The sequence below is a fragment of the Penicillium lagena genome (assembly GCF_028827675.1).
Source record: "Penicillium lagena strain IBT 129212 chromosome Unknown utg000001l_segment0_segment0, whole genome shotgun sequence".
Classification (NCBI taxonomy): Eukaryota; Fungi; Ascomycota; class Eurotiomycetes; order Eurotiales; family Aspergillaceae; genus Penicillium; species Penicillium lagena.
The window spans coordinates 4,561,722-4,583,355 of NW_026623222.1; the positions used below are offsets into that span (position 1 = coordinate 4,561,722).

Sequence of the window (21,634 nt, forward strand, 5' to 3'; positions counted from 1 at the left end):
TCTTGCGGCCGCCAGCGTTAATTTTCGCTTGCTGTTGTGAGTTAGGGCTTAGGGCTGTGATTATATAAGCATGCATTTTATTGCCTGAGGCAATGATGCTCCTCTCTCGGCCCGGCAGATTTCCCGACAGGAAGAAGAAGTTGTGCTCTTGATCGCGGTCGGCGCAACGTGTGTGGTCTGTCAGTTCAAGATGCCTCCGCGAACCCCCCTTCAGCCTTCGCTCAAGGCGTTGTCAGGTATATACTGATTCCCATATCAATCGCTCAACGCAGGCTAACCGAGACTTCCAATTCAGGCTCATTTTATGGGCACAACTCGCTGGCCGCATCCTCCCCGGCGCAGACCTTCATCAGAGCCAAGTCTACCAAACCTCAATCACGCAAAAGACTTGAGCCATTTCTGCTCGCTCGTGTTCGCCAACGCAAGGCAGCCAACATTTCCCGGCAAAAGGTCCTCAAGGAAGAGCGAGAAGGATCGATAGGAGATCCCGTTGCCAGCACCCCGACTCCCTTCATCGAAGAGATCCAAGCGAGACAGAATGAATCACAACCGTCGTCAGCAGCATCAGGGTCTCTCAACTATGCCATCGACTCTAATGAGCTCCAGAGGGCTCTGCAGTTCTCAAAGGACCTGGCTGAGCCTCTCGAGAACCCGAACCGCGACACGGCCGATCCCCAGCATGAGAAGGAGGCCGTGGAGTTGCACGAGAAGGAGCACCGGAATGCTCAAGAAGCCATTGACCGGATCGTCAACCTCAACAACGCCAACTCGAAGGACCACGTTCGACTGAACATACAAAAATGCATCGAACAATTCGGGAGACACAACACCGATTCTACCCTGCCGCCAAAGCCATCCGCAGTGTTACCGGACGGTGCTACCGTCCATTCGGAGAAGGTCCCGCGCGTTGGCCGGGACACAGGGTCGGCAGAAGTGCAGGCCGCCATCCTCACGGTGAAGATCCTGAATCTCTCTCGGCACCTCGAGACGTCCAACAAGGATAAACACAACAAGCGCAATCTTCAGATCCTCGTTCATAAGCGACAGAAGTTGTTACAGTACGTCCGCCAGAAGGAACGCGGTGGACCCCGGTGGCAGCATTTGATTGAGACATTGGGACTGTCGGATGCTACGTGGAAAGGCGAGGTTTCTCTATAATGAGAGCACCATTATCCGAGAACCTCCGGAGCGATAATGGTATTTTCTGCCCTTTTTTTCCTCTCTTTCTTTCTGATACGCATTGTCTCGAACAAGAGATAGGGATCATCATCTGTACAAATAGCACTCTTCCTTCTGTCCGCTTGGTAGCGAATTAGACCCGCGTTTTTTTTCTTTGTCAGGATACTGGTATCAATGTGATAGCGTAGTGTAGATCAAACCGCACCAACCGCCTGGACCGGAGAGTGAAGTTAATAAAACCTCAAGCGGTCCTGTATCGAGACCAAAGCAGGTTTGATGCCTCAGGCGACCAATAATAATAGGGCGGTCAGAGAGCTCGCCGGCAATTTTCTGAGTGAGGCAGGCGCAACTCAACTCTTGAGGAAGGTGCGACTGGTTTGTTTGACACAGAGGGGAACGACAACAACAACGCTCCTTCCCTGTCGTGCGTGACTGTTTTGTTTACCTTGACTTCCCCTTCCCTTTCCTCTTTTGTTTCCTTCCTCTTCCCATGCTATTCATTCCGCTCCCGTCATCACCATCTCTTGTCACCAGCGCATAGCATCGACCTCACTTACCTCTCCAACCTTCTCCCTTCCATCCTCACTCCCGTCCTCGCGCCCATCCTCACCTCCAAATCAACTTTCGCCCCGCCAACGCATCTTGGGCCCGACTCGCCCAAGATGCGTACCCGATCTCAACCACTCTCCCCCAACGGGTTGGTGTCACTTGACTCCAACCCTCAGCCGCGTCGCCGCCGCACGACACGTGCAACATCCTCTCAGCCGCCCGAGACTGAGGGTGCGCAGCCGACTGACGCTTCGAAGTCGGCACCCGCGGCGAAGGCAGGGAAGCCGCGTGCCAAGAAAAGCAACCGCGGAAGAAAGGTAAGGAGGCGCGGCAGTGATGGAGAATGTCCACAGCTGAATGTGAATTCCAGAGAACCAACACCCGCACTGCCCGGACTGAGAGCCCCGAAGAGGCCCCCGAGCAGCCTCGCGAGGAACCTGCCGAACACAATCCCCAAGATTGGGCAATGATGGCAGACACCCGCCGTGCTCCAGTCATGCACAGCGTCGAGATCCAACACGTTGATCAGAATGTCGAAGAGGCTGGTCGTGCTGGTGCTGAAGTCGAACAGCATCATGTCGAGGAAAGCCATCGCGACGATCCCATCCAGAGCGTCGAGCTCCCTACCCCAACCTACTCGCCCGTCGAGAACTCCGTCCACATCGAGAAACCCGTCCTTCCTAAGAACAGAGTTCCCGTGAAGCGTTCGGAGGACCTACTTTCGCCCGGTGGATCTCTACCCAAGAGCCCCGGGAAACGACGTAAGTACCACACCTTGTACCGACGGGAGCATCCTCCTCGCTTCCACCGACAGCCCAGCGTCTTTCGGTTTGGAAGGGTTGATGATGCTCTTGTCGACCTCCACCGAACCCGTACCCCGGAGGAAATCGCCTATTACGAAGCCCTGATACAGGAACAAAACTCCTGGGCCGAGATGGCTGCCCGTGATGATGCTCTTGCTGCTCTTGACTCCGCCCATCAAGCAGAAAAAGAAGAATGCATCAAAGGCTTCCAGAACTCCTTGAAAGAAATACAGGAAGATCTTGACAGCCTCGAAGAACTTGCCCTGCTGACACACCCAGATTACCCATCAGACAAGAAACGGCGCCGTCGAGACTCCTCCCCTCCGCCGAGTGTTTACCATACGGCCCCGCAGACCCCCATACACTCTGCGAAACGCCCGCGAGCATCGCGTACCGCATACGCTGACATTGCTCAACGCCGCCGTATCGAGGCCACTGGCCGTATCGACCGAACTGTGTATCGTCTTCCCGAATTCCTTGAGCAGAATGATAAGACGGACGCACCCGTTGAGTCCTCCACCCAAATGGCTATTGATGCCGGCCAAAACGCTACTCCCCCCCCAGACAACGTTCAGCCAAATGGCCCGGCTGCCCCTGCCACAGAACCTGCAGGCGGGCACTGGTGGGCCAATGTTTCTCCCCGTTGGGTATTTAACGAGTTTTCTCGGAGGTGGACAGGTATTCGTCAGCGCCTTACTACCCGCCCAACTCAAGATGCAGGCCCGGCGCCGACTCAAGGTAAGTGTCGTGTTGCTCAATCGCTCAAGCTTGCGGCTAACTTTGGTGAACCTCAGCTCTGCAGGAGCCCGGGTCTCCATCTCGTGTTGACAATGACACGCCTCCATCTCCTGAGACACCTTCTCGTGTTAAGAATGACATGCCTTTTGTGACGACCGCGGAAACACCTGCATTCAGACACGCACGCCCGTTCATGACTACTGCTCCTCGTTCTTCCCGACGGGCCGTCCTTTCTTCACGTGCAAGTGATCGCAAGCGCTCTTACTCTCTCTACCCATCTGGGTACAGTAAGGAGCAACTTGACCACTGGTATGGTAGGGACAAGCAGCCAGTCGAGGAACAAGTTGAGGAGCCTGTGGAGAACCCTTCTTCTGCTACTGCTGTTTCTGCCGAAGTCTCCGCTCCAGCCACAGCCACGGCTGTTGAAGCATCGACACCTGTCCAGTCCCAGTCGAAGAAGCGTAAGCGTCGATCTTCACCTGATCAGATTCCTAATCCCGTGGGATGCAGCTACGGCATGGACATGGACTACTTTACCTTTGACTCAGATGACGAAAAGTGGGCCGAGGAGGAGGTGGAACGACGAGCGGCCATGTCCCGAAAACCTGCACCTCCGGACGCGGAACCCACACCGTCTATCCAAGAGCCTGCACGCCCTGCCCCGAAGAAGGTTCGAATCGAAGAACCGAAGCAGGCGCCTCGCCGCCGAGATACCTCTCGTCGAAACGTCCCCTCGCGTCGCGCCGCTCGTACCACGCCGGCCGCGAGCACCACGCAGGCCACGAGCACCACGCAGGCCACGAGCAACACGCAGGCAACGAGTTCCCCCTTCCAGCTTGGAGTATCGGGCCCTTCGCGCACTTTCCAAACCCCGTACTCGTCTGCCGCGGCAGATGACGCGAGTGAACCACAGGTATCGTCGAGACCCCCCTTCCAGCTTGAAGTATCGAGCTCCTCCCGCGCTTTCCAAACCTCGTACTCGTCTTCCACTGGAGATGAAGCGAGTGAACCACGAAGTCCCGGTTTTATTCCAAACCCCCATGGAACCTTTTGCACCCCGTACTCTTCTGACTCCGACGTATCTGACTTCGACGTGACCGAAATTCAGGATTTTTCTACCCCTCGTGTTCCGGCTTCCTCCCAGCACGTTGACAACCCGGTGCAGTCCCCCGACATCTCGCTTGATGACGACAGGAGTTTGCTGCCAACCGTGAGCCGCGAGCCGACTGCTCTGGCACCCGCTTCTCGAGTTAGCGCCGCGCCGCCCCGACCCGCTGCCTCCTCCAATCGCAGCATTGACGCGCGATCTCGAATCATTACAGCACCGCCTGGCGTTACTGGCCCTTCTGTTCGGTCCCAGCCCCCTGAGGAGACTCAGCAAGAAACTGGTCCGACTAAAGATCCCTCTCCGCTGACCCGAGTTCGCACCGCGGCAACCAAGTTCAACCCCAAGACGCCTAGCCGTCTTCGTGCAGCTCACCGTTTCTCAAGCAGTACTTGCACCACCCCCAGCTTCTTCTCGGACCCCATGTCCATTTGCCAAGAGACCCCGTCCGAACGTCGGGACCGCAAGACTCGCCTGCGCCACTGGTTCAAGGAGGTTTGCCCCACTGGAGATCTCAGCCAGATTCAGTGGCCTGAGCCTCGTCCCATGTACCAAGCACTGGGATTCAGCCGTGAAGTCAATGATGTCGTCGACCGGATGAGGGAAGAACGCAAGGATGAAGTTCAGCGTCAGGTTCAGGCTTTCAATGATGGCTTCGAACGCTTCGAACGCACCGGACAACTGTAAAGAATCATGATCAGTTCTCAATCACTACCATTCTCGATGACCATTTTCGATTTTCGACATCTTATTCTTCTCTCGACTACAATTCTTGACAAATCCTCTTCATGTTTGGCTATTCTCATTTTTGGCCGTGTTGCATAAAAGCCTGTGGAGTTTGCTTGTTTCCATGTATGGGTCAGATTTCTGACATGTATTGAACATGTATTGATTGATTGATTGATTGATTGATCTTCTGTTCTTTTCTCTTGTTCTCGGGCCCTCCGGTCGACCCACTGCTGGGTCGCTGGATGGGCCCAAGATTCAATTGTTGTTATGACATCCACGAGTCCACGAGCCCCCGGGTTACTCCCGGAGTGGCTCGTGGATAGTCTCTTTTTCTTATTGTTGTTAAACTAGGCTTCGTTCCAATCAAGAAAATGTTGGCCTAGAATTCTCGTCGCCCCTACTTTGTCGTAGCCTTTCCCACTGTCTGTGTTGAATCGTTGATAGAAGCGTAAAAGGGATCGTAAAACGAATCGTGATCCTGAAAAGCATCGTGTATAGAATGGCATCGATTTCATCCACGCTCCCACGATGTCCCGTGCCATTTGACCCCGTCAGGAAGATAATGGCCTCCTTATACAAACGCACCGCTTATGTTTAGGGCTCTTCGAGTAGTAGAACTGCTAATTGCTAGTAGCGTAATTAGCGTATACCCCAACAGGCTTTAGACTTTTGCAGTTGCTACGGTATATGTCAACTCTATAGGCTTTCGCACATAGTGTCTTGCTCCCCCAGCTTCAAGTCACCGAGTGAAGCGACGGTCATGACTTTTCTAATAATACAGAAGCAGGATATCTAATCAAACCCCTGGAATTCGTCTTCCCCATCCCCATGGCCATCATTCGCAGCGCCTGCCTTCGTCGCGTGGTTGAGCAGTCGTTGCTGCTCATTCTTTGCACGAATATCCTCAACCATACGCTTCGTCTCCCGAACCCTCTGCTTCTCATCCTCCGGCAACTGCTCCCACCTCTCCTTCTCCTTCTGCGCCTTCTTGAACTCCTTCCGCTTGAGCTTCTTCTCCCGCGACTCTTGGTTTTGGCTCCACGCCACGCTCTCATTGGCACGCCGCTTCCGAGACGCCTGCTGATGCGCCGCATCTCCGTTCAAATTCTCCTCCATCACCTCCTTCCGACGCTGCTCACGCTGCTTATCCTTGTATGCGTAGTTGTCCCAGTCCACGTCGACGCCCAACTTCTTGTCTCCGGTGAATTCGCGCAGTTCAGGCATTTTCGGTAGCCTAAGTAGGCCCCATGCCTTGCCGAGGGCTTCCCAGTCTAGATCTTCTACGCGGAAGATGCTGCTGGCTTGATGCTTGCTGTAGCTGCGTAGCCAGCTGACGAAGGCCCTCTGGCCCTTGTCGTAGAGTGCACGGTCTCGTAGCACGGTCTTGCGAACTGTGTCCGTGGCCTCCTTGGCTGCTTCGGCTTCGGAGACTGTGCTTGGTAGGCTGAAGGGTGCCACGGGGGTTTTGCGCACTTCTAAAAATGATACGTAATCTTCTTCGCGCCCTGGATGTAGGAGGACAATGCTGAGGCCTCTGCGGCCGGCACGGCGGCGCGGCCGCAGCGGTGGATGAAGGTTTTTGGGTCGGAGGGTGGGTCGATTTGCACAACTAGATCGACAGACGGGATATCCAGTCCGCGGGAGGCGACATCGGTGGTTAGAAGAATGGCAGGGGTGGTGGATGTGGTGAAGCGGGTGAAGTTCTTTTGGCGGACGTTTGCGGGGTGTTTCCCATGAAGTGGTACCAGGTGGAATTCGTCTCCTATTATCAAGGGCAGGATGATAGATAGATAGTCAACACTGGAGCATGTCGACACAAAGAAAATGGTCTTTTGAGGCGTGAGTTGGACGGATGAGAGGATTTGTTTTAGGATGGCGAATTTAAGGGCTGGCGGTGTGGTCAGGTAGGTCATTTGCAGACTAATTTAGAAGTCAGTGGTGGAATTAATTGGTGTTCGATGTGACCAAATACCTTGCAGGGGTTCGCTTGTCCACGACTCCGGCCGTCCCTTTCACCTTGACAGCAACCTTGACGGGATTCCGCAGGCCAACCCGCACAATCTGATCAACAGCTTCGCTAATACTGGCACTGAATAGTCCCGTTCGCCTTTGCTTGGGCAGCCGACGCAAAATATTTTGCAAGTCCTCCTTGAACCCAAGATCCAACAATCTATCTGCCTCGTCGAGGACGAGCATCTCGAAGGACGACTGGGGGCAGTGCACATGCGGCGACGAAAGAAGCTCGAGCAGTCTTCCCGGTGTCGACACCAGCACATTTGGTGACCGCTTGAGGAAAGTACTCAAGTCCTCCGCGGGAGTTGTTGAACCGCCCAAAAGAAGTTGTGGGACGACTTTCAAGGTTGAGGAAGATAATTTCGGACGAGGCGCATCGTCCTCTGGCGGCTTTATGGCAGCGGCGGAAGGAGGGTGGAATTCCAATAGTGACACAAGGACCTGGTATATCTGCGATGCCAATTCTCTGTTCACTGGTCAGCAATCCATGCCAAAATCCCCACCATGAATCGATACTCACCGTGTCGGAGAGATGATGATGGCTCCAACGTGATGCTTCTTGAGCGGGTCTTCGAGTCGCAGAAGCTTCTCCACTACTGGAATCAAAAAAGACAGTGTCTTGCCACTTCCAGTGACTGCCTCCACCACAACATCTTTATGCGCCATGAAAAGAGGGATGGCGGAGGCCTGAACGGGGGTCATGCGCGTGAAGCCCATGGAGGCCACAGCGTCGAGAGTCCATTCGGACAGAGAGGGCGTGAGACCATCCCACGCCCTTGTGGACGAAGAGGGCTTGGGAGCCATTGGCATAGGTCTAGTCCCTGGTGAAGTGAAGTAAGTGAGTCGGCAACTAGAGCGAAGCTGAAGAAAAAAAAGATAAAAAGACCGAGGCTTATCGATTAGATAGAGTCACGTGTCTCACGGCTTCAGGCGGAAATGCAACACACGAGTTGCGCCTCTTTTTTGTTCGCAACTTCATCAGACACAACGACTATTTCCCGCAGCTATATTGGTGCTTGAAACGAAGCACATCATGCGCTGGGCCTTTGTCCTGCTCTCTCATCGCCCTTCCCGCATATAACCTATATAATTAGCTGTTGGATCTACACCGCACCCAGCGTGCCCAAACGAATCGCCCATCATTGCGTCGCCACAGGATTTGCCATATTCTGGCATTTTTGCCTGTCACAGCACTCCTACCTGTTCCCGGCCTCTGGTCGGCCATCTTTGGGCCCCTGCGCTCCCACCTTTCGCCGTGAGAGCGGCTGACATGCCCTCTTCGCCCAATGTGGTCCCGGGGACTCCCCGAGTGATCTCTCCCTCGCCCTCAGTTCCAGACCCTTCAGAGACACAAGATGAATACCAAGCGCCCCGTACACGATCATCTGCACGCCGGCAACATCTTTCGGGAGCTATGGAGGAAGGATCCGAGTCGGCGGGATCTCGCAGCACGCAAGCAGGTGCAACACCTACAGCCTCAGCGCGGAAGCGTCGGTCGAATCCCAAAATCCCTGCTTCACCACCACGGAGTAACGGCAGTACTTCCAACGGCTATTTGTCGCCAAATTCAAAACTTCCGAAGGGTTTGCGCGACGTTTCGCGGTCCCCATCGCCGCTCGGTCTCATTCCTCTCCACACGCGCTATCGCTCGTTTATCCACCGCCATGAAATCCCGCGCAAGCTTCTACATGTGTCGATTGGATTCCTAACCCTCAGCTTGTACACCCGAGGTGTTCAGACGCTGCAGATTACGCCGGTGCTCTTCACAGCACTGGTGCCCATCGCCGCCACAGACTTTGTGCGCCACCGCTCCGAGAAGGTGAACAAGTTCTATGTCCGCTCGCTGGGTGCGCTTATGCGCGAAACCGAGGTGTCAGGCTACAATGGCGTGATCTGGTACCTCCTGGGCGCATACGCCGTGCTGCGCTTCTTCCCCAAGGATGTTGGCGTCATGGGTGTTCTCCTACTCAGCTGGTGCGACACCGCCGCGTCGACCTTCGGCCGCCTCTGGGGCCGCTACACCCCTAATCTGCGTCCCGGAAAGAGCTTGGCTGGGACCACGGCCGCCTGGTTTGTCGGCGTCATCACCGCCGCCACCTTCTGGGGTTGGTTCGTGCCCTATATCGGCACCTTCCCCAACGACCCAGAGGGCGCTTTCATGTTTACTGGTCGTCTGAACCTTCTTCCGGATTGTATTCGCGGCCTTCTGCCCTGGACAGCCGACAGCACATCTGGTGTCATCACTGGCCCACTGGCTCTCGGTGTCATGAGTGTCGTCTCTGGCTTTGTCGCTGCCGGAAGCGAGTTCATCGACCTATGGAGCTGGGACGATAACCTGACCATCCCTGTCCTGAGTGGACTGGGTCTTTGGGGCTTCCTAAAGGTTTTTGGATAGACACATCGCTTGTCCGCCTCACGAAACGTCATTCGCTTCTTTCTTCTGGCTGGACGTTGTTACTTTCGGGCCTTGCATTAGCATCAGATTTGGGCTTCGTGTACTTTTTTTGGATTAGACGAGGGGGAGTCTGGATATCATCTCCCATCTTCATTTCCCTTGTTATTTTTGCTGTGATTAATCTTGGTTATGCCGGGTTTTGTCTGATGTCGTCGATATACTCCATTTGCATATGAGTTTCTATGACAATATATGCTTCTTTGGGAAACAATTCTTATTCTTGACGCCTGTTCTTCCTACCTAGTATATATATCACGATAATTTCAAAGACGCTGGCTGGGTCTCTTTTTTTATTACACCTCCTTGGGTGGCTTGAGAGGAAGAATCTCGAGATGTTATTACCAAGAAAATTTGGATCAACTAGCTACGACTGTATTGAGTTGGGAAAGATCAGACATATTGGTATTTCGTTATGACTGGAGTCTATGTTAGGTCAAGAATGCTAACCCGTGGGATGCGTTTCTTGCCCTCTTTGCCATCCCGACTCTGGATAGACTGACCACCGCCTGGACGGCAATCCGAAGCCAGCTCAGAGCCCGCAGCTTCCACGGTCCAGAAGCCATCACGTGTCGTGATATTCTCAACATGTCCTATTGTCTGCGGCTCTGAGTGGTCGTTTCCCCGCCTGGATGTCGTTTTGGGTTTCGGTGTTGATGTCTTTTTTTGGTTTGTTTTGCATGACTTATCGCTCGATGGCATAGCATGTTCAAAAGGTGGCTGCTGTTGGGACCCAGTCGCCAAAGACCTTGTACCTGATGCACGAGAATGATTGGCCAACGTGTTTGGCCGCTCAGGTGGTAGAAAGGAGCCTGTGGTCTGGTTTTTTTGGGAAGGGTTGAGAATGTCGGGGGTTGGAATGTTTTTTGGTGAACTTTGCCGGACCGGGCTTCTGGGAGGAAAATGTTCTTTGCTCGGCGACAAAGATAATGAGTTGACAGCCTCTTGTAATTGTTCGACCTGGAAGTTTTCCTCTCGGTCAGGGCAGCCCTGTTTCTTCTTCTCTTGAGGATGATGCCCTCTCAGAGTGGAACGAACAGGCGGTTTAAGAATGTCCTTCTCTGTTCCCTGAGGCTGAGAGACAGAGTAACTCATTTTGATCCCCTGGAGCAGGACAGGGTTTGATGGGCAGACATCCCTTCCGTTAACAGGCATATCCAACTCTTCAAGATCAACCCCACCGCCACCTAGGATCCCACGACGAGTTCTGACCCGACTCTGATTCGTCACAGGATGGCGTTTAACGCCAGGCGCTGGTGACATGATAGATAGACCTGAAAATGTGCCCAAGAGCTCATCAACCTCTCGCGAAGAGTAGCGCATTCCACTTTTATGTTCCTGGACGGAATACATGGTGGGTGCAAAAGGATCTTCATCTCCTAATTCTGGGGGCGAGTATGAGCGCTGGGATCTGGATAGATTGTGCTTAGTTGACGATGTCGAAGCGGCAGCATCCAGCCAATGTGTCTGTTTCGAAGTCGACAATTCTGACTTCTCCTTGGTGAGAGTGCCATATTTCAAAATACTTCCTCGCTGCATTCCCGGATCGATGGGCCCTTTCTTCCTGGGCCCTGTACGTCGACTGGTCGCCTTCTTCTTTGGAGAAGCAGCTTTTTGAGCCTTCTCGGCCTGTTCTTTCTCCCACTTCTTCACAACTTCCGGAAGGCCCAGTCGAGCCACCGTGTCAAAGACCCAGACTTTTTCGGACGCACAGGGATCAAACCGTTTTGTCACGCGGGATTTTGAGGGCGTCGGAGGAGGAGCCATCTCTGCGTCTTCTTCCTCGTCTCCTGAGTGAACTGTGCTTTGCGAAGGCAGCATTTCCTGGGACTGAAGAGGAGGATTGGGCTCTTCGGCAAACAAGTCCAAGCCGACAACATCGATGGGGAGCATATCCAGTTGAAGCTCTGTCATGCCATCCGTACCAAAACTGACCCGACTTTTATAGACTTTCTGTAGCATGGGTATGTCGCAGTCGGGGGCCAGGGACTGGCCCGGCGCCAATGTCGACACAGGTCTCTGAAGACGGAGTCTGTAGGAAACGAGGGGCTCAGCCAGAAGCTTGATAACCTTCCTTGCACCGGAACGATAGTTCCACTCAAAATTGTCGGCGGCGAATACTCTGATATCCCAGGGATTGATTTCTCGATCCCACGCATGCCGCAACTTGCGCTTCAAGGAAGCCATCTCTTCCTCACCGGACACCTTCGGCTCGGCATAAAACTCGAGTATAGTTTGATCAGGAAAGGTCTCTGGAATCCGGACGGCTTTGTGTTTGGTCGCGAAGTAGCCACTCTCGTTTTCCTCCAGCTCGTACTGCAGTCGTTCCCTCCACTCGTTCAATCTCAAACCTAAATCTGCACCATGAGAAGTGATCTCTTGTAAAAGATCTTCACCAAAGCCGGCCTTGGCAATCTCTGCCGCTAATTTGCTCCCGCACTTGGGCACCCCGGATGGCAGGTAATCGCCTCCGCTGAGCATGGCGAACAAGATCATTCCCGCTCGGTTTAGGGGCACATTTGAGGGATATCCCTCTTTCCCCATGCCATAGCAGGTGACATGTGTGGAAGCAGAAGTCCCGCTGCCGCTCTCCTTAGAGAAATTCATAATCGTCAAGGAAGACCCAAACATCAACGTGTCGACATCGTTGCTCATCACCGCATCCACGATTCCAGCGCGTTGTAAGCGCGCACATTCAGCCTCCGCCTCGCCGGGAGCCTCATGCCAAGGAAATTTGAACCGCTCGATCAGGTCCTTGGACCGCCGAATGATAGGCGCATTGCCGTAGCTGCGTGCGGAGACCGCCTTGCCTCTCTTGAAAGGGGGCTTGTGAGACCCGTCATACACAAAAAGAGGGTGAATAGGCAAAGACAGGAACTTTAGCAGTCGGTAGAATAGTGTGCGCAGCTCGGGGTTCTTGCCCCCCCGCCCTGCTTGGACCTGGAATAGCCAAATGGAAATGTCGACTGCAACACGGATGGGCCTTGCGGTGCGCTCCAAATGTGTGATGGCTAATTTGGACAAAGAAATGCGCTCCCCCGAGCCAATGGCATTGATGAGTCTGCAAGTGCGGGTTAGAATCGTTGTTGTTTTGTTGTGCTTGGCGATGATGATAACAACGCGCAGAGATATATATTTCCAACGCGACACAGGGATCGCGAAGGAGATGTCACTCACCCTGGGATACCCATGCCAGCAAACCCCAGAATCCAAAATCAACCCAAGCAGAAACCCAAGACAGCGAGAGATCAAGACAGAGGAAAAGAGAGAGGGAGAGAGGCGATGACGAGCAGTTGCAGGAAGCGAAGTAAACACCCGGCCCGAGAGTAGATCCGCTGGGTCGCCCTGACCCCTCGACTGTCCTTTGTTTCTGAACCTGGTCATTCTACCATTATTATTATTGTCCCCTCAACACCAATTGCTGAACTATTCACTCTGATGGCGCTAGACACACCTTTTGCGCGTCGGTGAACCGAGTCTATCCTGAGTTCTGCTCATCGGAGACGAGAAAGGAGACCCCAGTCCAACGCGACAGCTGGACACGGCGCACCATGGCCAGCGCGACCCCGTCTTCCGACACGAAACGCACGACTTCTGCAGCATCTTCGAGTCTGCGCCAGACTCAGACCGTCCATCCATCTCCCCCCAAACACCACAACAGCAACTGCGCTCGGGTTCGTTCACCAGCACGTCCCCCGGCTCTTCCTTTCGGAACGAAGACGATGCTATCATATTCGAGATAGGCGCTCGGTGGCTCCGAGCTGGATTTGAAGGCAATGGCACCCCGATGTGTGTGCTAGGTTTCGGGCCTGAAGAATCGAGGAGAGCAGGAGACTACAGGGGCTGGATCGAGGGCGAGGCCGGTGCGGCACCGCCGTCGCATCCTGTCAATGCCGAGGACTGGACGCGCACATATGAGTTGTGGAGCCCTAATCTACGAGATGTCGACCTGGGGCTTGTTGAGGACAAGATCGAGCGCCTCTTCCGGGATACCTACAATCAGTACCTCCTGACGGACGCAGGCGTATCCCGTCTGGTACTGGTGTTGCCATCTCTCATTCCACATCCGCTATTATCGTCAATCCTATCGACGTTGTTCAGTCGCTGGCGCTTCCCTTCCATCACGCTCTTGTCCAGCGCCACTATGTCGGCTACGGCTGCGGGTTTACGGTCAGCGTTGGTGGTTGACCTTGGGTGGGCAGAGACGACTGTGACGGGAATCTACGAATATAGAGAAATCGCGACAAGACGAAGTATGAGGGCTATGAAGTTCGTACTGCAGGAGATGGGACGACTTCTCACGGGCCTGGCTTCGGGCGACCCAGAAAAGCCCTCGGCGGATGAGATCTCAGTCGGGTTCGCATATTGCGAGGGCATCACCAGCCGATTGGCATGGTGCAAGAGCCAAGCAGGAGATGAAGCGATGGACGGACTTTCCAGCAAGACCGTCTCGATTCCCTCCCCAACCCACCCGGAACAAGAGTACATGGACGTGCCATTTTCGCGTCTCGCTGAACCCGTTGAGAAGGTCCTTATTGCACCAGGTGTCGCAGAGGACGAGTTTGACGATGAAGAGAATTCAATACCCTTACTTGTCTACAACACTCTTCTGGCGTTGTCGCCCGACACGCGTGGCACTTGCATGTCGCGCATTGTGTTCGTGGGTGGAGGCGCTAGAATTCCCGGGCTTCGACGGCGGATTCTTCATGAGGTATCCTTGCTGATTGACCGGCATGGATGGACTCCAGTTCGAGGAAAAGCCCTTGAGCGCCAGCGACAACGGCTACGTGAGCTCAGATTGGCCACGGAGAAACACTCGTCCAATTGTGAACCGGAGCGGTCCGCAAGCACTGATGCATCATCATCCGCTGATGGCGAGCGGCCAGACCCCTCGAAGGAAGAACCAGAGCTCGACTTCGTGGAGCAAAAGTTGCGTAGACAGAACAAGGACATCCCAATCCCCATCCAGGGCGTCCTGCGCGAGGTCGAGTCTCTTGGCGCTTGGGCTGGGGCCAGTCTGGCGACGAGCCTGAAGATCCGGGGCATGGTTGAGATCGACCGCGAGAAGTTCCTGCAGCATGGACTGGCCGGTGCGACTCGGGATTCGGAGCCCCCGGTACCTGATCGGCGGTCGGGCCTACGAGCAGGTGGTGATCGGTCCAGCTGGACCCTAGCAGGCTGGGCTTGAAAGACTATCAACATGTACAAAATGCGCGAGTGCAACAATTAGATACCCTTTTTTATCCCTACTGTCGTGTTTGTGTTGTGTTTCTCGTAAGTAGGCCATGAATCATCGTACCTAGCCTCGGCTCGGCAGCGCGGGGAATAACTGTCCGACACGAACGACACTTCATCCGTCTCAAGCATATCCAGCTAACAATGCCCCGATTCAATGGACATAGCAACATTCAGTCCGCCCCCACTTCGTGCACCCGCGGCATGCGTGGCCTGTAATAAGAAGAAGGTGATTTGACAGTCAGTGAAGCATCTTGACTAGTCCACCATACTGACCCTTCTGCATGACAGGTCCGGTGCATTTTCAACGGAGATAATCGGACATGTTTGAACTGTCAGCGGCATCAATGGCCTTGCTCGTATGTAAGATGACAGAAAATCAATTAAAAGACCAGGAGAATAATGTTTCAACTAGTCAGCGTGAACGCAAGAGGAAACGAGCCCAGACCAGCGCTGGCGACCCCAATGCCGAGAGTCCTCAGGAGGATAGAAGAAGACGTCGAATGACCTGGACAGAACCTGGGCAGACAAGTACGCCGATTGAAACTGGCAGGAACTCTTTTGGCTCTCCGAGCGAACCCAACTCGACAAACGGGGGTTATTCCTTGCCATCAGCGGAATGGACAAAAAACAATGATGCGCCACGTTCAGACTCCAATCCATACTCATCAGCCCCGAGCTCAAGTTTTATGGCTCGATCTCGCTATTTTGAAGACACAGTAGTGATCAACGAAGATCAAGCGCGGTCCTATCCGACTGGAGATGCAGACGGACCAACAGAGGACGACATCCAACTGCTCCGACTGCAGGGTGCCTTCGACCTTCCGCCGCGGTCCATCCGCGATGGACTGATCAACACTTTCATGGAGCGATGCTCCCCATGGATGCCAATCATTGAGCGCAGCTGGCTGGAAGAAAGCGGCGCCCAGAAGCCGTCGATTCTCCTTCTCCAATCTGTCTTCGTCGCTGCCAGCCGCGTCACCTCTGCACCGTCTGTGACAGCATATGCCTCCACCCGGCAGTTTTACCGGCGCGCAAAGGCACTGTTTTGGTCTGGGTACGAGAAGAACCCGGTTACTGTCGTTGCAGCGGTGTGTATTTTACATTGGTATAATCCCGAAGGTCCCGAGCATGTTTCCACCAACACCAGTGGTTTCTGGAGATATGTGGGTGTAGGTCTGGCTCATCAAGTTGGTCTACATAAAGAACCGACCAATAAACGGGATGCCGCATTAAGGCGCAGGCTATGGTGGACTTTGTTTGTGAGTTCAAAAGGCTCTTGATAATTGCTGTTGACTGACTTTAACAAGGCTCGAGATTGCTTGATATCTGCCGGCCAGGGTCGTCCCCTTGCAGTTGATATAGAAGACTGCGAGTTAGCACCACCCTGTATGGAGGATTTTCATGATTCAAGCTCAAATGCGACGCTCTTCATTGCGTACGTCGAGATTAGCTCTATTCTCGGCCACCTTACTCAATGCTGTCGACGCAAAGCCCTCACGCGTCAGGTACGACAGAACATGGAGAATCGTCTGTATCGCTGGATAAGGGGCCTTGACCCATCTTTGCGACTATATTGTGAGCCAGGAGGGAAATGCGGGCCTGTTCTAGCTTCGTACAACTTTGAAGCACGCCAACTTCATATTCCGTACCTAACCTGTCTCGCTATCATGTTTCGGCCCAGTCCCGGCGACTCGCCTGCGCCAGCAGTCGTTCTTGCGTCTTCGATGGTAGCAAGAATGTTTGAAGATTTCCTCGCTCGAGACGAGATTCAGTTTCTCGGACCCATATTCACATTTCATCTTTTGGCAGCTGGGATAGGCTTGCTCTCAAGCAATGGCACCCCAGTGTTATGGGACCACGCGGTTGGCAGCATGCAACTCATTTACTTGTCCCTTGAGGAATTAGCCAAACGATGGTCCTCTGCAAAAGGCAGTTTAAGGGCACTGAAAAGCGTTGCTGATAAACAGCAAAGCGCAAGGCCAGACATCGGGTCGTCCATAATGGCGCTTCCCAGGGAGCAACATCCGTTTTTTGATGGCTTCGGCTCGAATCTCTCATGGGCGTGGGAGTATTATATGCCCATGGAAACTACCGGCCGGAATGAAGAAAGTACTGGTGTAGTACTACACGCAGCCCGGACCCCGGATCAATGTAATAATAGCGAAATGACCGAATCCCGACCGCCGGATGCCACTACCATTCCTGCGGCGACAGACGATTACCGCCCGCTAACAACTATCCTCGACCCGAACACCGGCTTTGCTATGGGAGATATGTCCCAGGATATAGCCAGTGATGACTTCTTTCATAATCAATACCAGGGAATGGGAGACTGGCTATTTAAAGATTTGGACTGGAGTGGTGATATTACTTGGTAGCTCGTTGTTCTGGTATGTCCGCTCTCTATCCCAGTCAATCTATATCCAAATACGGAATTCCATGGAAAAAAGGATATTGGTTATTCCACGTACACATTCATACTCGGGTTTCAACTAGCCGTCACCCGAAACTATATTAAATTTTGGGCCACGGTTAGCCGTGTGCTCAGTTATACTCGATTCCATGTCGGTCTCCCCTCTCCCCCACTTTTCGGCACTCGGCGCTTCGGTACCAACTCACAATCCGGGGACTGTAATGCGGGGACAACGCAATAACCCAGAGCAACCTTGGAACTTATTACACTTGAAGATTCGCCATTTTCTGAATATCAAAATCTCCTTTCGTCAGTAACCGACACCATGACAGATATCCCAACCTTTCGCAATCTCTCTTTAGAGAGACGCGGCAATGTCTTCATACTGACCATGCAGAAGCCCCCGGAGAACCGACTGAACTCGTGGTATTGCCAGGAGTTAATCCGGGCATATCGCACTGTTGAAAAGCTCCTGGGTCCGAATTCTGAGGGTGCAGTGATTACTCGAGGAAATGATGCCAAGTTCTGGTGCACGGTATGAAACTCTCCAGCCAAAACAACCCGGCCCGAATAACACTGATAAATTGTATTAGGGTCTGGAGCTGGACGAGTCAGATAGAAATCCATTCGCTAATACAGATGGATTTTACCCTGTAAGTACCGCTATTTCTTGGGAAATATTAATGAAGAAGTGTTTTTTCATACTGACATATATCCAGCTCCTCCACACTATTCTCGACTTCCCGTTCCCAACAATTGCGCTTATTACAGGACACACTTTTGGTGGTGCCTGTCCATTTGCATTGGCACACGACTATCGCATCATGAACTCACGACGGGGTTTCATTTCCATGCCCCCAGTGAATCTGGGCCTGCACTTTGACGGAATCGGCGCCTTGCCTCGTTTGAAGCTGCGTCCGCAGGTCGCCCGCAAAATGCTCCTGGAAGCGCACAAGTGGACTGGCAAGGAAGCACTGGAAGAAGGTATTGTGGACGCCGTTGCTGAGCCAGAGCAGATGCTTGATACTGCTTTGGAGCTCGCGGCGAAGTGGGCACCCAAGGCGAAGATGGGGTAAGTTTAAATCTTTTGTTTTCCGACGGGATTTCAGTCTATTTTTTCTTTTGGAAAAGAGTGTTAACTTAAATTTCTAGGGTATATGCCTTACTTCGACAGGAGCTTTGGGGAGAAGCAATCAAGAAATTCCAGAGGATTAGCTATGTTCACAGCCGGATGACGTCGGCTCCGGCCAAGGTCAAGATTTAATGGTAGCAGACACCTGCTGTATATAAATCATGAACTGTGCTTTCTGTGGTTTGAGAAGAATTCGGCATTACCAAAGACAATATTAGCGGTTTGCCAAGTAACAGTCCATACTGCCCGTCCTATATTCATAAAAAAGTCCATGCAACCTAGACATACAGTGATTCTCGAAATCGCCTTGACCAAAAGACACTGAGAATCTCTTTTCGGGCCCCACTGCCAAGGCCCTAGCGCAGATCAATCATTGAGCGGGCTTCGTTAAATTGAGGGACACCGTAAAATGCGCTTTGTATGTTACAGTACCTATCCACGTACACAAGTGTACGAAACCCCCGTGGAATTCCATTGAAACTGATAGTGGGTCTGCAAATCACGCGGAAAGGGCCGCCTGGCGCCTAGTTCCCGAACGATCTCCTGATACCCCAGTATCACGGCTGTGTCTGTTCATCCGGGAATCGTGCCGATGGGGCTGGGGAATAATTTGGCACTGATAAATAAGATTATTGTTTTGGCGGCGGCTCATATGGCCTGGTGGATGGTTTTGAGGCTGGAGGAGGACGCATATAGTCAGCTTTGGGCGGCGACAATGGAAAAGGGGAGCATTGTTAATGGGGAGTCTTATTTGCCTGTTGAGGAGAATGCGCAGAAGGGGTTTGTGGGGAGGGCGACGGATGAGATGTTGGCGGAGAGATTGTGGGATTGGATGCAGGAGGTGTTGAGGGAGTTTTGATTTGGAGAGAGGGGGGGGGGAGCTTGTACGATATTGGGATTTATTATCTGTTTATAGGGTTGGGTAATATGAATATGAGACCCTCTGCTTAGATTCGATTATCTGGGAACATTCTGGTCAAGAGTAACAATTATAAGAAACCAACGTCGGTGTCGACCTCATCATCCAGGTCAACTGCAGACCTGAAAACGAAAAAGAGAAGAAAAAAACCAAGAAGCTAAAGGCGACTTCATATTTCCATTTCAAAAATACTTTTCCTGAAGCTTACCTGTTGCTGAGGTATCCTGACACCTTTACCTCTGTAAGTCACCATCAACCACTGAGAGCCCTGAGACGAGATTCTCTTGTTTCCCCTCTTCACTCCATGTACTCAGCCTCGCTTGTTCCAATGAAAAAAGAGACCTGGCACCGATTGGCCCAACGCAAGCAGGCCCGTGCTCTGCTTGAGATATATAGCCTGGCTTATTGGACACTGGAAGTCTAGACAGGGAGCTTGTAAGGTCCACAGCTTTTTTTTCAAAAAAGACGAGACAAATACCTCCGGAATTCTTCTAAATCCCATTCACTTCAAACTTTTTCATTCCCAAAAGTAAAAAGCCTCACTCTATCTCTGTGCTAGCTATTGTTAGGATAAGCAGGAATGCAATTTACGAAGAACTAGCTACATTGAAGGCTCTTAGCCAGTTTTGGCCCCAGGGTCGCGCTGATCTTGCATAACACTAAACCTGTTACAGTAAGTCCCACGAACGGGGTTCTGTTTCTGAAGCAACATAGACCTGTGGAACACAAAACCCCATTACAGTAAGTCCCGCGACCCTTAGAACTAGATCCAGAAGAATTGTTTAGTATTACGTCAGAGACGAGTCTTAAATTAACAACAAATTGCAGTTGTAACTGGCTAAGTTTCATTCATGGCCCCCGGATCCATATATCTATCTGATCAGTGGAGACAGACCTCGCCAAAGTCCGCCCAAACAGGGTCTTTGGACAACCCCCTTCACGACGTTACAGTACAGCTGCCCTCACAAATGACCAAGGTGCGAGAGCCAGCGAGGATACTTAAAGCTAGGCTCGTCCTCACCCTTTGTTTCTCTCTGCAACTCCTTCATCAAAGCAACTCAACCCGTCTTTGCACTATCACAGTACATCTTCAAAGCATACAAGTTTCTTTCGTTCGAAAAGTCCATCAAGCCTCAAGATACAATGCGTTTCTCAATCTCCTCTCTCTGTCTCTTTCTTGCAGTCATTGGGTCTGCCACTGCTGCGCCAGCTACCGAAGCTGCCGAGCAGCTTGAGCGTCGTGGCACGTGAGTATAATCCCAGCTCAATGAAAACATTCCTTTGTCATTGGAGATAGTCTTCAACGTTAAGATGCAGACCACACTAACATGGAAAATCAGTGAATGTGGCCAGGACTTCATTGGCGCGGCCACATGCACGAAAAACTGTGCCAATGGACACTGTCATGTTATCGCCTTAGGTCCGCTCCACAAATGTGAATGCTAAACGAAATGGATCGATTGGTTCCACAGCTTCCATTACGGAAGTGTTATGGAGGGTAGGATTGGATCAGAATGACCAAGAGGGATATGGAAGCTAGCGGAAGTAACAATGGTCAGTGGTGATCACCAGAGCAGTTCGCTCAGCAAGGTGATCAAGAGTGTGAGCAGGGCGAGTGTCGCTCACCCTGCTCACCTGATATTAGGTGTTTATACGAGCTTGACCAGCATGTAGATAGGAGCCTTGTGCTCGACTCAGAATATAGCAACCACATTCGTTTTACAGTCTACCATGAATCATTCATCATACACATTCCTGCCATGGCAACAGCTATTCCTCGATCTGATGCGAGAGGCACGTACCAGTAAGAACAGCTGAAATCAAGCAACAGCTAGGGAGGGTTATTGGTGGCGTGCTAGTCAATTTTGTTACGCGACATACTAGGGCGACAAGAGCGACATTGACCTACGGCACCGGCCATGTTGTGCCACGATCTCTACGTCGATAAAACTCAAGTATATTATTAAACGGACCTTACATTTTTGTAATTTTGGTAAACAATGCAAGGCCCCGTTTAGGTCTCACGATGACAAGGACCGCATTGTGAAAACCAACGGAGAATTGCTTAAAGACTCATATTGCACGGCCGCCTACGTTCATAGGAATTATCGATTTTGATCTCGCGGACTTCGCGCGGCCTCGCACGGTTGCATCGTGGTTACCCGTCTGCCTAGAGTCCTGTGCGCTATTTCTGGTATTGGGTACAGGGGTTCTCGAAATCGCCTTGACCAGTACACACTCACTCTTTCTCTTCTGGCCCCACCGCCAAGACCTTAGCGTAGAATTATCGCTCGACAAGATGCAGGGGCACAGTATTATTGTACAGTTGTACAGCCTGTTTCTGTAGACATGTATTCGATTAAT

The 21,634-nt window shown here is 52.5% G+C and overlaps 9 protein-coding genes across 9 annotated transcripts; 6 read left to right on the forward strand and 3 right to left on the reverse strand.

Moving 5' to 3' along the window:
* Positions 1-190: 190 nt before the first annotated feature.
* On the forward strand, positions 191-1,158 carry N7510_002016 (mitochondrial 37S ribosomal protein uS15m; the record flags this gene model as incomplete). The annotated part of the gene is made up of 2 exons (XM_056973943.1): positions 191-236; positions 296-1,158. The coding sequence occupies 2 exons, from the start codon at positions 191-193 to the stop codon at positions 1,156-1,158; spliced, it is 909 nt and encodes a 302-aa protein (XP_056839060.1).
* A 781-nt stretch (positions 1,159-1,939) lies between these two features.
* Positions 1,940-3,349, reverse strand: N7510_002017 (uncharacterized protein; the record flags this gene model as incomplete). The annotated part of the gene is made up of 3 exons (XM_056973944.1): positions 1,940-2,408; positions 2,469-2,797; positions 2,870-3,349. 3 exons carry the CDS (start codon positions 3,347-3,349, stop codon positions 1,940-1,942), a joined length of 1,278 nt encoding a protein of 425 aa, XP_056839061.1.
* Positions 3,350-3,462: 113 nt separating this feature from the next.
* On the forward strand, positions 3,463-5,061 carry N7510_002018 (uncharacterized protein; the record flags this gene model as incomplete). Its single annotated transcript, XM_056973945.1, has 1 exon — positions 3,463-5,061. The coding sequence occupies one exon, from the start codon at positions 3,463-3,465 to the stop codon at positions 5,059-5,061; it is 1,599 nt and encodes a 532-aa protein (XP_056839062.1).
* Positions 5,062-5,895: 834 nt separating this feature from the next.
* Positions 5,896-7,920, reverse strand: spb4 (ATP-dependent RNA helicase SPB4; the record flags this gene model as incomplete). The annotated part of the gene is made up of 4 exons (XM_056973946.1): positions 5,896-6,547; positions 6,592-7,023; positions 7,076-7,582; positions 7,637-7,920. The coding sequence occupies 4 exons, from the start codon at positions 7,918-7,920 to the stop codon at positions 5,896-5,898; spliced, it is 1,875 nt and encodes a 624-aa protein (XP_056839063.1).
* A 466-nt stretch (positions 7,921-8,386) lies between these two features.
* N7510_002020 (diacylglycerol/polyprenol kinase family protein) lies at positions 8,387-9,511 on the forward strand (the record flags this gene model as incomplete). The annotated part of the gene is made up of 1 exon (XM_056973947.1): positions 8,387-9,511. The coding sequence occupies one exon, from the start codon at positions 8,387-8,389 to the stop codon at positions 9,509-9,511; it is 1,125 nt and encodes a 374-aa protein (XP_056839064.1).
* A 483-nt stretch (positions 9,512-9,994) lies between these two features.
* On the reverse strand, positions 9,995-12,759 carry N7510_002021 (crossover junction endodeoxyribonuclease; the record flags this gene model as incomplete). Its single annotated transcript, XM_056973948.1, has 2 exons — positions 9,995-12,629; positions 12,746-12,759. 2 exons carry the CDS (start codon positions 12,757-12,759, stop codon positions 9,995-9,997), a joined length of 2,649 nt encoding a protein of 882 aa, XP_056839065.1.
* A 596-nt stretch (positions 12,760-13,355) lies between these two features.
* N7510_002022 (putative actin-related protein RO7) lies at positions 13,356-14,756 on the forward strand (the record flags this gene model as incomplete). The annotated part of the gene is made up of 1 exon (XM_056973949.1): positions 13,356-14,756. The coding sequence occupies one exon, from the start codon at positions 13,356-13,358 to the stop codon at positions 14,754-14,756; it is 1,401 nt and encodes a 466-aa protein (XP_056839066.1).
* Positions 14,757-15,150: 394 nt separating this feature from the next.
* Positions 15,151-17,184, forward strand: N7510_002023 (fungal specific transcription factor domain-containing protein; the record flags this gene model as incomplete). Its single annotated transcript, XM_056973950.1, has 3 exons — positions 15,151-15,162; positions 15,223-16,065; positions 16,114-17,184. 3 exons carry the CDS (start codon positions 15,151-15,153, stop codon positions 17,182-17,184), a joined length of 1,926 nt encoding a protein of 641 aa, XP_056839067.1.
* Positions 17,185-17,544: 360 nt separating this feature from the next.
* N7510_002024 (enoyl-CoA hydratase/isomerase family protein) lies at positions 17,545-18,483 on the forward strand (the record flags this gene model as incomplete). Its single annotated transcript, XM_056973951.1, has 4 exons — positions 17,545-17,754; positions 17,813-17,872; positions 17,939-18,291; positions 18,372-18,483. 4 exons carry the CDS (start codon positions 17,545-17,547, stop codon positions 18,481-18,483), a joined length of 735 nt encoding a protein of 244 aa, XP_056839068.1.
* Between the last annotated feature and the right edge of the window lie 3,151 nt (positions 18,484-21,634).